This window comes from Lolium perenne, chromosome 2, assembly GCF_019359855.2.
Source record: "Lolium perenne isolate Kyuss_39 chromosome 2, Kyuss_2.0, whole genome shotgun sequence".
Lineage (NCBI taxonomy): Eukaryota > Viridiplantae > Streptophyta > Magnoliopsida > Poales > Poaceae > Lolium > Lolium perenne.
Genome location: NC_067245.2, coordinates 283,008,630 through 283,025,547, shown reverse-complemented (window position 1 = coordinate 283,025,547; position 16,918 = coordinate 283,008,630). Strand labels below are relative to the sequence as shown.

At 48.0% G+C, this 16,918-nt stretch overlaps 3 protein-coding genes across 4 annotated transcripts; 2 read left to right on the top strand and 1 right to left on the bottom strand.

Annotated features, from left to right (window-relative positions):
• Positions 1-2,522: 2,522 nt before the first annotated feature.
• Positions 2,523-5,244, top strand: LOC127336578 (uncharacterized membrane protein At4g09580). The gene is made up of 4 exons (XM_051363408.2): positions 2,523-2,820; positions 3,968-4,238; positions 4,382-4,552; positions 4,658-5,244. The coding sequence occupies exons 1-4, from the start codon at positions 2,660-2,662 to the stop codon at positions 4,817-4,819; spliced, it is 765 nt and encodes a 254-aa protein (XP_051219368.1). The 5' UTR covers positions 2,523-2,659; the 3' UTR covers positions 4,820-5,244.
• Positions 5,245-5,610: 366 nt separating this feature from the next.
• LOC127336577 (uncharacterized) lies at positions 5,611-9,175 on the top strand. 2 transcript variants are annotated; one of them, XM_051363406.2, is made up of 11 exons: positions 5,612-5,751; positions 6,450-6,498; positions 6,753-6,872; positions 6,971-7,065; positions 7,246-7,457; positions 7,596-7,784; positions 7,870-8,076; positions 8,299-8,452; positions 8,571-8,634; positions 8,718-8,795; positions 8,885-9,175. In XM_051363406.2, exons 1-11 carry the CDS (start codon positions 5,695-5,697, stop codon positions 8,962-8,964), a joined length of 1,305 nt encoding a protein of 434 aa, XP_051219366.1. In that variant the 5' UTR covers positions 5,612-5,694; the 3' UTR covers positions 8,965-9,175. The 2 variants fall into 2 exon arrangements, with proteins under 2 accessions (XP_051219367.1, XP_051219366.1); XM_051363407.2 differs by lacking the exon at positions 8,571-8,634 and having other exon boundaries at positions 5,611-5,751; positions 8,672-8,795.
• A 1,188-nt stretch (positions 9,176-10,363) lies between these two features.
• Positions 10,364-13,518, bottom strand: LOC127336576 (WEB family protein At3g02930, chloroplastic). The gene is made up of 3 exons (XM_051363404.2): positions 13,180-13,518; positions 12,685-12,961; positions 10,364-12,593 (listed from the first exon to the last, which is right to left on the bottom strand). Exons 1-3 carry the CDS (start codon positions 13,197-13,199, stop codon positions 10,524-10,526), a joined length of 2,367 nt encoding a protein of 788 aa, XP_051219364.1. The 5' UTR covers positions 13,200-13,518; the 3' UTR covers positions 10,364-10,523.
• Positions 13,519-16,918: the final 3,400 nt, after the last annotated feature.

Genomic DNA, 16,918 nt, shown 5'->3' with positions numbered 1-16,918 from the left:
AGCAACTGCCAGGGGGAGAAAATGGTTGAAAAAGATCCAGCCACGGTCAGGGTCAGAGGTACGCACAAGACCACATGATGATGATGGGATCCCACCAGCCATTCTGCTGCGCCGGCATTAGTTTATGTAAAAAATAATCTAAAACAAATCACAACTTGAAATTGGAACTCTAAACTTACTAATCCCGATCTATTTTGAAACATGAACGTGTTTGGTGTACCAGGAAAGCGAGTATGACTACCGGGATTGTATGGGCTTCTCTCATGGGACCCACATGTCATGTTTTTTTTTCTTGTTTGCCGAAATCCTTTAGGTTTCTTTCGGTCAAACAAAATACAGAGGCGCGGTGTTGCGTGGCGGCGGAGTGCTCCAGTGAGCCACGACGGCAGTAGTGGAGTATGTAGAGGGCAGGGCTAGGACGGGCCCCAACTAGTCAGGCTCTCGGACAGCCCGCAACGAGCGCAACCTTTGCCCTGCACGTCCATGCCTTCCCATCTCCCATCCCGCAGCTAACCACCACTCCTCCCCCCTCTCCATCGCGCGCCGTCATCGGCAATGACATCCTCCCCATCGCCACCATGTCCAGTGGCTCCACCTTGGCAAGTAGACCTCCCCCTCCGTAGGCATAAGGAAGCCTCCGTAGAAGACACGAGTGGACGGCACGGTCGCCATACTCCACAGCATTGGTCCACCGCCGCAACCCGCCAATCTGCTCGCTCCTGTGTGTAAGGTAAGCCTGTAGGTCAGGGTTTTGCGTTGAGAGCAGCGATGGTAGCACATGTGTTGTCGTCATTCGTGTGCGCGCCTTCTTAGGTCAAGGTTTGCAAGCCACCAAGCCAACCATCTCAGACTCTGATTTGCCGTGTCATCAAATCCTAGCTGAAATGGTCTTAATTGTTCAAAATATACCGGAATTGACAAGTTTAGATATCAATTTTGAAGATTGTGAGTTTGGGTTGGATTTAGCTTTTAACTTTTGTTTTGAACCTTTTCCTTAGTTATTAATACTCCGCAATTAGTTAAGCGTCTTGAGCAGTCACGCACTCCCCTCTGTCTCTGGTTCAGATGCACGAGACGTGAGCACAGAGTACATGGCCGCGGATGCATCGTACTGCAGGTACGAGTTCTGTTGTCGTCGGGAAGTACAAGAGCCATTATAGCTAGAGCACAACACAGCACCTGCCTCAACTAACTCTGCAATTAGTTATGCGTGAGCGTCACGAGAAGTCATGCGACGAGCGTGCGTGCGTGCGTGAGAGCTCCCACGCGTGCGCACCGGTCTCGTCGCTGCGGTCGCCGGTGGCGAGCAAAATCTAACATCAGAAACCATGGGTGGCCGTGCACCGCATTTACAAGTTGCATCGTGGCCGACCTCTCTCGGCCCCAGGCACCCGACCCAACCCGAGGAGCCTACCCAAGACAAAACACCCCACACTTTTGGTTCCGCTCTACAAATATTTTAAGTGAACGTTTAATTTTATTTTTTTGATAAAGGCTCCAATCATAGATTATGGTAGTAGTAGGGTTTTACCCGAGAGAAAAGTCTACGTTCACAAAAAAAATGTCTCCCACAAAATCGTTGCCAGCATAACTAATTAAGGCCACACATTAGACTTCTACTTGTCAACCCCACTTGTTGATACAGCTGCTCAAGTCATTAATAACCAAGCCAAATTCTCATCCCCACCAAGACTCGGACGATCATTACTAGGCTTTAGATCTTGGCTTCCATGCCATTGTCGGTGACTGACTTCATCATGAAATATCCCACGATGGCAATAGACTCCATAGCTTCACATCATTTCCTCTGAGACCAAACAACCAGGAAAAATGTCTCTCTTTCCGATACGCCATCTAGACAAAGCCAAGCTGGAAAGGAAAACACGGGCTTGATTTCTTCCGTGCCAAAAATCGCGGAGGGCTCCATATGTTTGTGTTGGCATTTTATAAAATCGAAGGAATGAATTGATGAAGAAGACGTGTGAAGTTGCGGTGAAACTAGCAGTACCAGTTCAAATTTTGTTGGCAGTCAAAAGGAAGCAAGAAAGAAAGTATGAAAGTGAGACCAACGTGTTTGCTGCTCAGATTATTGTAGATTACACGTCACATCAAGTATATCTGGATCCGATTCGGGCCATCACTGTAGAAAAAATAGGGAAAGCTAAGCTATGTTGAACAAAAATCAGGCTGAGGTGGAGTGGAGAGGTCCGTTCCAAGAAAATGCTTCAAGATAACCTAAGGGAAACAGTCACCACGTTCACCAATTTCGCAAGCAAAAAAACTCATACCTATTGCTTTGGCAAAAACACGAGGCTCTCTACTACAAACGAACAATTTCAGACCGGCCTAAATTTGCACTTGCCAAAACGCCGCAGACCAAACGAAACCTGACCAAAAAAGCATGTTTATCTGCACAGTGACCAACAGAAAATTATGGAAAACGGGCCAAAAACAGGAGACAGAATATTCCAATCCTTCTCCCTTCTCTCACCTTCTCCGATATAAACTTGGCCAAGAAAGGCGAACCGGGCCGGAGAGGAAGAGAGGGCAAGAAGAGCCAAAGAAAGCTCTCCCAACCCCCTCCCGGAATTTCTTCTTCCGCTCCTCGCCGGCGCCCCGGATTCCTTCGCAGGGGAGGAGGAGGAGGAGGAGGAAGGGGATGGGGAGGGACGACAGGTTCCCGGTCTGGGAGGCCGCGCTCGGCGCCGGGGTCGCCGCCGTCTTCGCCGCGGGGCTCGTCGGGGTCTACCTCTCCATGCCGGACTCCGACTACAGCTTCCTCAAGTTGCCCCACAACCTCCAGGAGCTCCAAATCCTCACGTAATTCCCACGCCTCCCCTCCCCCCACCTTCTTGTTTCGGTTGGTACGTCCTTCCTTCGGTTGCGTCCCGCCAGAGCTTCCGTCTTTTCCGGGCAATCGCGTGGCCAAAGTTTCCTCATTTGCGTCGGTTTCGTGGCCTGCGCATGTTGTTGTTATTGTCCCCCATCTTCCTTTTCAATCTGTAGCGAGACGCGATTCGATTTGCCTTCATTCAACCGCATCGGATTAGGTGGATCTGCGCCATTAGAATTAGTTTTACAGATTTCTTGCGCCATTGCGTTTTGCCTACTAGAAGATTTCGATTACTTTAGGCCGGCGGGGTTTCAATGCGAATCCCGGATCGAAACCTCGTGAATGTAACAGTCGATTGATGATGGTAGTTTGTAGAGAAAAATCGGTGCTTTGTTTGTTTTCTCTTGATTTGGTAACGACCTCGCACTTTGGTTTGGTGAACTTCTTTGTCTCTATCCGGGAAAGAGAGCATGGATCTGGCGAAAATATTCGATTCACGATGCATCTTTGATTAACTCGGGGACCTATAAGTGCCGACTTATTTAATACCAAACTGATCTTCAAATTTGGGAACAATATGGCCTTGGTATAGTAACGTGTAGTATCACGTACTCCGATTAATGCTTAGTTGAGTACTCCTTGACCTTGGAACAATTTGGTATCTTGTTGGTCCAACAAGATATATAGAGCCGGAATTAATACCTGCCTTTCCAATACCGAGTTACTACTACATAGTTTCTTGCAGTAACTTGGTTAAACAAATCTAGCACTGTTTGTTGTTGATGCAGTAAGCAATAGTCACTTTATTTATTTTTCTCTAATCACCATGTCACTTTCTCGCCAGCTATTGTTGACAGATGCATTGTACTTGGTCATGGCATGTTTCATGTGCCTTCTGTTTAGTATTGGTAAATCACACATGTAACCTCTATCTGCTCTGTAGCCTCTAGGCATGTGAGCTGTCTGCCCGCTACGGTTCCGCAATGCACATCGCGTTATGAGTGCACTGCTGTGATAGATTATTTTCTTAAGCCAAAAAGCATGCTCAGCTGGGAGTGTCTAGTTCCTGTGCTTAGTAGTGCTGACGATGGAAATGTTTTTCAGTTTCTAACCATCAAGTGGTGTCCTTTGCAGTGGCCATCTTGAGAACTATACCAGTGACTACACCGTGCAGGTGTTGGTAGGTTACTGCGCTGTGTACATCTTCATGCAGACCTTCATGATCCCAGGGACGATATTCATGTCACTGCTTGCTGGCGCTCTATTCGGGCAACTCCGGGGTGTGGCTCTCGTTGTCTTTGCCGCCTCTGCTGGTGCTTCTTCATGCTATTTTCTGTCAAAGATGATCGGAAAGCCGCTCGTGTTCTCGCTGTGGCCAGACAAGCTCACATTTTTCCAGAAGCAGGTAATTTCAGCACCGATATATTAGTCGAATGTGGTTTTGTTCTACCACTATGTAGTGTCATAACATCTTGCATTCTTGTGGGGATGCCAAAAAATGGTTTGAATCTTTGCAACTGAACATATGTGATCTGTCTTCATTTTCAGGTTGCGAGAAGAAGACAAAAGCTGCTGAATTACATGCTTTTCCTCAGGGTCACCCCGACATTGCCAAATACCTTCATCAACTTAGCTTCGCCCATTGTTGATGTGCCCTACCATACCTTCTTACTGGCAACTCTAATCGGTCTCATCCCAGCTGCCTACGTGACAGTGAGGGTAAGTTTTTAGCTTCACATATGATGCCTGATAATCTACTGCCCTTGAGTGTACATTGTTTGTGCTAACTTGAATCCCACTGCCTGACTCATTTCTTGCATCCAGGCTGGGATTGCTCTAGGAGAATTAACATCGCTCAGTGACCTCTACGACACCCAGTCAGTAGCGCTGCTGTTCTTGATCGGGATTGTCTCGGTCACACCAGCGCTGCTGGGCAAGGACGAGGCGCAAGAAAAAACACCGGAAATCGCAGTAGCCACTTCATGATCACCAAAGGCCTCTCCTCACCTAGTCACTTGTACATACCAAGACACAGCATGCGTTGGCTTAATTGAATCTGGGCCTACAGGCCATATGAGGTGGATGATGCATGGTTTACGAGTTCATGGGACTACACAACAGCATGGCAGGACCTTGGACCTCAAGTCTGTCCATTGCCGGCTTACTGGAGATTTGTGGTGTCATAAGAACATTGTTTCATTCATGGTCACTCCCCACATTGTTATGAATGAATCTGGGAAGCTCATTGCCCATCCATGAGGCAAAGCTGCTTCTGATGTGTAGACAAGTAGCTTGTGTGCTGTGATGCTGTTTAGATGGAACATGCAGCTAGTCTAATCCTTGTATATATATTGACCAGATTCATTCAACCCATATTCAGTGATTCAATGACAATACGTCTTTTGCTGTGTTGCTCCCGTTCTTTGTATCCGAAATTTGCTATCTTCTGTGCAATCTGCTGGCCAGTTTCTCTCACCTGTGGACATGATGAACTTTTTTACTATGCTGATCATGATCTTTTACAGGAACGGGTTAAAAAAAACATCTTTTACAGAAACATAATGATGCATTTTCAGTTTCTTTGGGAAGACATCATGATGAAATTTGATGCATTTTGTAGGGTTGATGAATTTGTATCAGGAGTATGGGGCAGCAACTAAAGGTCAGATATTTAGACGGGCCCAATTGGGGTAGTAAAGCCTAGAAAAACAGTTCAAGTCACCGGGCCGGCCATATCTCGCAATATGGGCTTTAAGTGGCCTTGGCCAAAGTAGCGACCACCATCCGGCTCCGGCCCGTCTTCTCCGGTCAGACTAGGAGGAGCACGCACGGACGCGCCGCCAAGCCGGAGAGCGGAGCACATGCTGGACCTTCTCCGCCGCCAAGCCGCATCCTTGCCGGCGGCGAGCCTCCGACTAGTGAGTCCAGCTTCCGTTGTTCTCTTTGTGCTCCGCTATCTATGAACCGCTCCGTTTGCTCCGCCGCGTGTATTGCTTTGTCGGATTTGGGAAGTAGCTGGCCTCGCCGTGAGAAAATAACCGAACAATCCAGGCGTGCGTAGCTTTGCTGTAGAACTCAGACCTAGATAGAAGTGAAAGTATGATTCAATAGACTAGCTGATTTAAATAACAGGGGCGGTAAAATGGCTAATGTGGCGCACGAAGTATTCAGTTATGGACATGGAAGGGGACCTGTGACAGAGAGACTTGCGATGCCGTCGATAGCTAATGAGACTTCATTTGCTCCACTGGCCATCCTCGGCTGTAATAGATGTAGTGTTGCTTTCTACTTTTCGGACCCTCAGGCTGTGTTCCTGTTAGCTTGTGTTTTGAGTTCATGTAGTTGCTTTGTTTCGTCAGGTTTGAGTGTGATTCCAACTGATTCGCTTGCCTGTAGTGTAGAAGAAAATCCAATTTCGTAATAGCTGTAGTGCCTGTACGACATTGGGTGATCCATGGTTAACAGTTTTCAGTGATGAAGAATTTCGGTGAGGTTTCTGAGTAAAACGCGTGTTGTAGTGTACCGAAACATATTACAATTCATTTTCTGGTTGCTATTGTGAAGTGCCAGTGTTGTTTTGGTTATCATGTGGTGATAGTTTGACCTCAATGTGCAGTTCCAGTGCGCTTACCATCGGAGCAGTGAGAGACTACTGCCTTGCCGAGGTAAGTGTGGCCATACCAGTATAACACACTCCTTTTATCCAAGCTACTCCCTAGTTATGATAGGAGGTTCTCATTTCTAATCACGGTGACCAAAAATATAGAGTTGTGTTGTCCAAGATCATACCATGGGTTAACAACTTGCTGGCTCCTACTTTAATGTACCAAGTTCAGCTAGTCTGCTCATTTGGATTGGATCAATCATTAGAAATTTGTTTGCACATATTTTACCTACTCTTCTGTATTGCACAGAGAAGACCGAGAAGTTTCATATGGTCTTAATTGGGCAATTGCTGCGAGAGGTGTCGTGGTAAAAGATAAGGTCTTCTATAACTTGGAGCCAGCAGAGCTTCAAAAAAGTGGTACTACTTATGCAGGTACATGCTAATTCATGACATTTAGATATGGTGTGTGTGTATACAGCTGATGCTACATAGTAGATGTATAACTTGGTGCATGTTTCTGGTGCATGTAGAGCGTTTGTCTGGCATTCCACTTCATGTTAAAGGAAATGTCATCGGTGGGTTCCCTGATGTTTCAGGGTCTCAATTTGCAAAGCTGCTGAAACAGGTAGGTTTTGCATTTTATATATTTTTACTCTCCATGGCATGGTATCACGCAAGTTTATGAACTGATGAAAAATTCAGATCTACCATTAGCCTCATTTTGTGAGCAGGCAGAATTTTAAACTACTACTTTCAAGTTGAGCTCCTATGTCTGTATGTTTTGATTGGCTGTTTACTTGATTAGGTGACCTTTCACCTTTCATCTATCTCAAGTCTTTACGTCCAAGATGGGGCCATTGGTTCATCTGCAGCAGCAGAATTTGATGTGAAGGTTCGTGTTATTAGTGATAACCCCTCTGCTATCATGTCTCTGTCCAATGTCCTTCAGAAAGTAGCGGATCGTGCGGTTTCCCACGACACATGCCCTTTGACAATATATGTTGCCAGTTCCATAAGGTAATTTATCCTTTTGGTTCTTCCACATATGATTTAACTTGTGCATGCATTCAAGTTACCGGCAAGAGCCCAGCGAGTTACCTGTAGTTGGTCACAATATAAGACTGTTAATCTATCGCCTTTTTTGTTGGTTCACAGTACCAACGTCAGGAATGCTCTGGGTTCTGGGACACAGTATGCTAATGGAGTTGCAGCAGCAGACATAGAACGATCATCACTTATCCTATGCGGTAAAGCCTTTTCTGATTCCAGTATGCTAAAAGATGCTCTTACTGCTTTGGCTGCCCCTATATCATCTGCAAGGGGAGGCCTCCCCGTCCCTGGCTGGTAAAGTTTGCTTGGAATTTGTTTGAGTAAGTCTGCTTGGTATTTCCACGACTATCTTATGTATCGTCCATACTATGTGTATCAGGCTTATGTATTCTGGCGGTTCTGCTATACTGTTGTTTGCTCCTGTGGAGGTCATCAAGTCCTGCTCAAAAATTCAGGCTACTCTTTTATCCACTGATAGCGGTGTTATTATCTCGTCTAAACAATCTAGTGTACTTTTCCCAAGGAATTCAAGAGCACCAACTTTGTTTACCAAACCAACTACAGTGATTGTTGTGTCATCTGATAGGTAATGGGAGCAGGTGTTTCATAGCTACATATTATCATTTTCTGTTCTAAATGAAGTTTACAGAGTACTAAACAGAGTTGTTTAGTAGCATGTTATCAGCATTTAGCACTGTGTTCTATGGATGGTTAAAATGAGAAGTAATGAGACTACTGCCAACTATTACTTCCACACTTGTTTTAAATGTGTTTGCTAACAGGCTGTTACTCTCTTCTTTACTTTCAGCACTGATGCCCTACCAGTATTGTCAAAGCTCTCTCCAGGTCAGGCAGCTTACCATTTCTTAGCAGGATACCAGGATGGTAAATTTGTTCCAGTTTACAACACGGCCCCCTCTCCTTTTGACCCGCTTGCCGTCGCAAATTCCTTATTTTTGCATGTAAGTTGCGTAGTTTCCTTGCTTTTCCTTTCTAGCTTTTAACTAGTTTATTGTACCACTCTACTGTTGGCCTAGTATGAATGTCAAAGCTCAGAAAGTTGGGGTTCTACCCTTGCAGTTGAAACAACATAATACACCAACTTATCTGATCAATGCCAAGAGCTCTGGAAAGCAAATTGATGGTAATTAAGATTTATCATCCCCTCATTTATTATTCAGTTTGGTTTTCTGGAATGGAGGACAATTCAGACGATATTAACTACAGGCAAGGACTTCATGAAATTAATCGCACTGGCGCAATCTAACGATATTCCACACAACAACAAACCTGAAGATTCTAGAGGTAAAATAGTTATGGCACCAGCATATAGTCAACACCAACCATATAGTGTACTCGTTTCTCGCGTTAAATTACATGCTGCTTGATTGCAGTGGCAGAACTGAAGGGGAAATACAGGAGCTTCTTATCCGGCAAGTTTGGCAAATATTTACCTGGGGAGTTCAACTTCTGAAAGATACCCTAATGCAGTAGTAGTGTGCAATAATTCTGTACTGGTTCTTAGATAGGTTCTCTCCTTTCACACTAAGAAATACATCATTAACTTTGTTGGGGTGGAGCTACTGTACCTTCATATATTCACTAGCAGGCTGTGTACAAGCGATCATTACTTCTGCAAGTACTACTACAGTTCTTCAGTACACTTAGTAGTACACTTCTCCTCACTTACAGTTTTTTCTCTCCTTATTCACCTTCCTGTGGAGACGGTTCACAGTTCCCACACACCACCACTGTCGTGAGCTCCTGTTGTTACAAAGGTAATGCAGGTACACTGCAAGGGCCGGTTGGTGCCAGTCAGGGACATGCCATGTAGGAATGTTGAGCCCTGCTGTTCTGTTCACATCACAGAGATGTCAGAGCTCAACATGGTCTCAGTGCGGACTGATAATGGTACGGCCCCCTTGGCTCCTCTTTTCAGCCATCTCATCTCAAGCCCATATGCAAGAGAACAGGATGAGCAGCAGACGCCTCTCCAGGTTCAGATTTGCAGTATTGCGCCACTAGCATTGCCGAATTGCGTCTCAACTAAAGTATTTAGCATGTACTGGTGCAAATCCAACTGACTTGGCGGTGGTGCAGTGAAAGATGTTGTAGATACAGTAGGCCTGATGCTTTGGTGCTGCACATACACTCCACATTACTGCCAGATTCTCTCCTTTGGTCCAGATTAACTGAACCAAAAACACATCCCCAGATTTCCTAAAACAGCACATGTTGCCTGTTAATTTGGTGCGTCTGTGTTGACCTGGAACAGTAGGGACTTTGTCTATTGAGTGTTCATCATTCAGAGACAGACTAGCCCAAGGTACCACTGATCTGGAGCCAATAAATGTGTTGGTTCATTATGTCATGCAAAGTTCATCACTCCACCATAGGACCTATATAGTATTACTCTATGTATGGCCAGCACTCTTTCATTCTATGTACATCTTTGTGAGTTGTGACTCACATGTATGATATAAAATGCATGCATAGTGCAGCCCCCTTGTGGCCTTTTAGTTCAGGTGGTTGAGGCAAATCTGGAGCAGAACAGATTAGCTGGAGCAAACCCATTATTTCATGAGCAACAGCCCAATCAGGAACCCTACAACTGCCTGCCACATGTGTTGGTCCTTCTCCAGCCTACACCAGCTTTTACCCAGTTGCCACTATTACTTTCTAAGAACATGGAGCACCATAATGCTCCTTCAGTTCATCTCAGGTCAAAGAAATTCTTACTAACGAAGATCTGATTTGAAAACTATATGTTTCATATACAACAGCATTACCAGGGCATATATGAATAAATACAATAGCTACAATATGAATTATCACTGAACTTACACAAATTGTAAGAAACAAACGCATGGCTGTAAATACAATCGGCCTTCTGTATTCTCTGAAACATCCAACACTTGCTTTACCATGACGAAGAGGCAAGACTCGGAAACTAGATGGCTAGTCAAAGAAAGGAGATGTCACATAGCATACAACAAAGAAAAGAGATGTCACGTAACATAAGATCATCTTATGCTAATTTGTGCTCTTTTTCTTCAGCAAACCACCAAATTTAAATTTCTTCTTCTTTTGCTGCTGCTGTTTGGTTGGTGATGTGCTGCCATTGGTTGTCTTCCCTGACTGCAACCCATTGCTGTCGACTGTAGTGTCTCCCTTGTTGGACTCCAGATCGACTTCCGATTCACCGTCATTCTCCTTCTCCTTGGTCGAGTCGTAGTCGGTGACCTTGCTGTTCTCCCACATCTTGGCAACAACCACGACCGGTTCGTCGTCCACGCCGCCTCCATTGTCATTATCTTCTTCCTTGTTACCGCCATTTGTCGCTCCATTTGGCACTAGAGAAGAGAGCTCTTTTATCTTCTCAGAAGCAGCGGATTCCCTTGCCTGCAAGTCCTCATTCTCCTGTTGTATGTTTTGCAATTCATTTTCTTTGTCTAAAAGTTTGTCTTTCAGTTGGAGGGTCTCGGCCTTGGCTTCCTCGCTAGTTTTGTTTGCTTCCAGTAGCTGAGCCTCAAGATGGTTCATCTTCTCCACCAGCTCAGCATTTTCAGCCTCTTTTTCGCTCACTACGGCCAAGTACTTGTCCATTTGAACTTTGATAGCGGCGACCTCTTCTTCCGACTTCTTAATAGAGTTGATAAAACTTTGTTCTTTGGGCTGCCATTCCTCAGACACACTCTTAGCTTCAGCCTCCAATCTTTCAACAGACTTCTTGAGGCAAACTTTCTCGTAGTTTACTTCATCAAGCATCACCTCGTAGCTCTCCTTGGCGTTCTGCAGGCTCATGTTGAGTTCCTCTACCTGTGCCCGAGCACGCTCAATCTCTTCTTGTTTGATGAGGTATTTCTCCTGCGCGTCTCTCGATTCAGCAGACATTTCGTGCAAGGCAGAGGCTAGACCTTCCATTGCCTTCTTGACCTTCTCGACTTCATCTTTGCTAGCTTCTAGCTCCTTGGCTAGCTCGTTCTTTTGCTCAGTCAGGGCCGCAATTTCTGAACTTGCAAGCTCGTCGTTGTGTAGCGCCTCTATTTTCTCCTTTTCTATGGCCTGTAGCTTCAGCGTTAGCCCTTCGACCTCTGCGCTTAAGTCGGCTGCTTCTTTCTCTGCGGCATCAAGACGCTCACTCGTCACGTCCATATCTCCCTTGAGCCTACTCACCTCACCCTCCAAGGATCTGACGTTGTCATGAAGTGCAGCAGCTTCACATTCTTTAGTTTTAAGCAAAGTGCTAGTTTCATCTAGTTCTTCCACCACCGAATCCAAAGACTTGCCCTTGAGAATGATAGACTGGTTGGCTTCCTCCAACTGGAAGTCCAGCAGCTGCACCTTCTTCTTCCATTTCTCAGTTAACTCGTCTGACCTTGCGCTCGCCTTCTCGGCCTTAGCAACATCAGCTCTAAGTTGTTCAACAACACCCTCCAATTCAACCACCCTCTTCTCAGCCAGCTTTGCCTTCTCCAACTCAAGCTTTAACGTGGAATTCTCTGCCTCAAGCTTCCCAATTTGGTCAGCAGCTTCCCTCGACTTGCTCTCCACCTCGGAATCAAGCAGCCCTTTCAGACGCCCCACCTCGGCGTTGAGGAGCTCGATCTTCTGAGCATTCACCTCGGACGCCCTCATGGCGTCGTCTGCCTGGCTGAGCGCCCAGTTCTTGGCATCGATCGCGTCTGCCAGCTCGTACCTCGCCTTCTCCAGCTGCTCCACCGTCGAATGCAGCGCCGCGGCATCAGCCTCCTGCTGGCTCTGCATGCTCTTCAGCTTCCCCCGCAGCTCATCCTCCTCGCCGCCGTGCGCAGGATCATCGCTCGCCTGCTCCAGCTCGATGTCCGGCACCTTCTTGACCTCCAGGGTCGCGCTCTTCGCGTCGAGCGCCTCCTTGAGCTTGGCGTCGGCCTCGTCGGCCACCTTCTTGGCGTGCTCGAGTTCGTCAAGAACTTTGCCCTTCTCCTCCTCCTTCTCCACCAGCTGCGCCATCGCCTGCTTGAGCGCCTCCTGGACCGCGTCAAGCTGCGCCTGCAGCTCCTGTGAGGGCTTCGCAGCCTGCTGCTGCGGCTCCGGAGACGGCTTAGCGACCTTCCCTTGCTTCTGCAAGAAAGTAAAGCAGCTAAGATTCCACTAAAGCATGAAGTTGCTGCCCGTGCCACAGCGAGACGAACTGTGCGAAGAATTCTGGTACCTCTGGAGGAGGGGTGGTGGCGGCGATCCGGGTGGTGGCGGTCTTGGGCGACTTGCGGTCGGCTGACCTGGGGGACTTGTCGGCGGTGCGCGGCGCGCTGGGCGGCGTGCCGTGGGCGGCATTCGCCTTGGGGACGGCCGGCTTCCTGGGCCGCTCGTTCTTGGGCGTGGGCGGCGTGTCGCCCTTGGGTGTCGGTGGCGTGCCCTTGCCGTTGCTCTTGGCCTCCGCCGGCTTGCCGCTCGCCTTGCTGCCGCCCTTGGCCTCGGCCAGGCCAGATCTGCGCACCAGAAAAACGAAGAACCACCATTAGATCAAGAACATCCTGGCTGCATCCGCAACTACCAAGATCCAGACCAGATCTGCGGTCCAAGAAAGCAACCAAGCATGGTGCCAAGAACACTACTCCGTCCCATGCCCACCCAGCAGTTCCAAAAAAAAAGGTCCCTTGGATCAAGAATCATAGCAGAACGGAGAGAGCATCGCGGGATCACTTACTTGCTCTTGGCGCCCAGCATTGTGGACTCCCTGCAGCTGCCGCAGCTGCTCAGCGCGTCCTAGCACCACCAGCCCGGGATGCCCTGTGAACACGAAATCGGAGCGAGGCGTGGTGGGTGAGTGGGTTCTTTCCTGGCTTGAGTGGGCGGTTATGGCAGAGGAGCAGCTCTCTCCCTGTCTGAACCTAGTAGCAGAGGAAGAACATGGAGGAGTGGAGGGGGGAGGTGGCCAGCCAGGGGTGGTGGGGCAGTGGAATTTCACTCGCTACAGAGGGGGAAAAAACACCAAAGACGCAAAAAAGGCGAAGGTTTTGATCAGTGTCTCTTGTGGGGGCATCTTCCTCTCATCGGCATTCGCCTTTCCAGCTGCTTGTTTTTATCGGGGAAGAAGGTGAAGTGAAAGACAAGGTTAATCCGAGGGGTTAATCAAGAGTTTAATAATCACATTCCCGTCATGATCACCGCGCCAGCCAGCCAAGCTTTGGTTTGGCCGAGCTTGCGGCTGCGGTATCACTTTCGCTAACCACCCAGCTACTACAGTGTGTATTTTTTTTATTTGATCGTCAGAAAGCGGTGGCTGTTTTTTTGGGGGAGTGTGACTGCGTGTGGGGAAGAAAATAAAGCCGCGTAAATGCCACCCTTGTTTTTATTCTCCACTTATTTAGGACGTCTCTAGCGCCCGCGACGAGGCGATCATTTTCGTCCGCAGCGACCGGAAATGCGTCTGGATCCTGCTTCAGCGGGGCGACGCAAAGTGACGTCCCGTCCGCAGAGACGCAAACCTGGTCCAAATATGCGCCAGGTTTGCGTCTCCGCGGACGCGCCGAGCGTCCTCTATTTCTTACTCGGTCCCGCAAGTCAGGGACAGCGAAATCGACCGCTTCGATTTGCTTCTTTTTTTTCCTTCTTTGATCCCTACTGCGACGCCACCACCCCAACCCCACCCGCCGCCGTCCCGCCGCAGCGGCGCATTACTCGCCGTCGGCTCCGTTGTCGCCGCGCAAGAGAGCAGGATCGTACTCGCGGTTGGCTCCGGCGCGTACCCGCCGGCTGTTTTGGGGCCAAACGTTGCCGGTTCCGTCGCCCTGTTCGGTCAATTGCGCCGGTAGGTTTCTTCCCCTTTTTTCGGCGCTATTTGTACGCGGCCATTGATAAATAGCTCGTACCCACGCAGATGGATATGTGGCATATGGTGGAGAAGTTCCGTGCGGAGGTCGTTGACTCCTCTTCCGACGAGGAGTCCGATCAGTCGACGCAGACATTGACAACTTCTGCGGCCTCCATGATCCACAAGTTCACCTCAAACCCGGGGCCGGAGCATCGGGGCTCTGTGAAGGGGCGCTCCAAAAACCTGCCGCGCAACAGAGTGGCAGGGCAGACTCGCCTACACAAGGACTACTTCCACCTCACCAATCCGGTGTTCCCGAAAAAAGTGTTCCGACGCCAGTATAAGATGTCAAGGGACCTGTTCTTGGTCATTCTACGGGGCGTCAGAAACTATGGCCCCTACTTCCAATGCAGGCCCGATGCAACAGGTGCGCTAGGCTTCACCTCCTACCAAAAATGCTCCGCGGCTATTCGCATGCTCTCATATGGAATGGTTGCGGATATATTCGATGAGTATCTTCGAATGGGTGAGAGCACCTGCCTTGAGGCCATGTACAGGTTTTGCCGAGCCGTGATTACCGTGTTCGGAGAGTATTACTGTAGGGAGCCAACTGTTGAGGATACAAGGCGGTTCCTGTCTATCAACGAGTCTAGAGTGTTCCCAGAAATTATTGGCAGCATAGATTGCATGCACTGGGAGTGGAAAAACTGTCAATTTTGATGGCAGGGTCAGTACAGCGGGCATGAGGAGGGATGGACTATCATTCTTGAAGCTGTAATATCTCAAGATTTATGGATTTGGCATTCATTCTTTGGCATGGCCGGTTCCAACAATGACATCAATGTGTTGCACCGATCACCGGTTTTCAACCGGCTCATGCAAGGCAAAGCTCCCCGGGTGAGCTATGAGATCAATGGAAATGCATATGACAAGCCATATTATCTTGCTGATGGCATCTATCCTGACTGGGCCACACTGGTGAAGACTGTCCGTAATCCAAACTCCGAGAAGACGAGGAGGTTTGCCAAGATGCAAGAGGCTTGCAGGAAAGATGTGGAGCGTGGATTTGGTGTGCTCCAAGCTCGGTGGGAAATTGTCCGTCACCCGAAAAGAACATGATTGCTGAAGACCATGCATGAGGTGATGACATGCTGCGTGATCATGCACAACATGATCATTGGGAACGAGCATCATGATGGCCGCAATGAGAACCACTGGGACTTCCAAGGTGAGCTAGTTGCGCCACTCCCTAGGGCTTTATCTTGGGAGGACTATCTACATATGAATGTAGAAGTCACTAACAGGAACGTCTGCAAACAGTTGCAGACGGATCTGATTGAGCATCAGTGGACATTGGCTTGCCATGAAGATCATGCCTAGAGGAATACTATCTTATTTTCATTAGACTTTTCAAAATTTGAATGTAATAACTATGACTTCGTTGAATTCCTTATTTTGTTGTTTGCAAACTTCATAATTGATGCAAACGCGGAAATGCGTCGGGCCGCTGGAGCCACCCCTAGGTGCAAACGGACGCGCGAACAAAAACGGTCTGTCTCGCGTCCGCCGCGCGACGCAAACGGACGCTGGCGGACACCGAAATGCGTCGCTGAAAGGACACAGATGTCGCCTAGAGGGGGGGTGAATAGGCGGTTTAAAACTTTTACGAGATGGGCTTAACAAATGCGGAATAAAACTAGTGTTTACTTTGTCAAGCCCAAAGCCTATATACTATGGTTCACCTATGTGCACCAACAACTTATTCTAAGCAAAGGTTCACCAATGTGCACCAACAACTTATGCTAAACAACACAAGCAAGTATGTGATAGCAAGATATATATAGCTTCAAGCACGATGGCTATCACAAGGTAATGTGCATAAGTAAAGAGCTCGGGTATAGAGATAACCGAGCACGCGGGAGACGAAGATTTATCCCGAAGTTCACACTCTTGCGAGTGCTAATCTCCGTTGGAGAGGTGCGGTGGCTTAGTGCTCCCGAACGCCACAAGAGGCTCACCTTGAGGTGTGGTTGCTCGATGCACACCAACGCCACAAAGGCCTCACCCCAAGATGCGGTACTCACACCACACACCGAACGCCACGAAGGCGCCTCACCTAAATCTCCGGTGACCCTCGCCACAAAGGCCTAGGTCACGGTTCCACTAAGGGATTTCCTTCGAGGCGGAAACCGGGCCTTACACAAAGCTTGGGGCACACATCCACAACTTAATTGGAGGCTCCCAAGAAATCGCCACAAAGGCCTCCAATCCGTCTAGGGTTCCAAGAACCCAAGAGTAACAACTTTCTTGCTTTCACCTCCACGAATCACCGTGGAGAACTCAAACCGATGCACCAAATGCAATGGCAAGAACACCACAAAGATGTCCAAATCCTCCACTCTCAAATTCCAACAAAGCTACTAAAGCTATTGGGGGGATAAGAGAGGAAGAACAATATAAGAAGAGGAACACAAAATTTCTCTCCAAGATCTAGATCTAGAGATTCCCTCACAAATAGGGGAATTTGATTGGTGCAAATATAGATCTAGACCACCTCTCTTTTCCTCAAATTTGAGCAAGAATCATGGAGGGATTGGGGGAGAGGAGGAGCTCTCAAGATGCAAAAATGGTG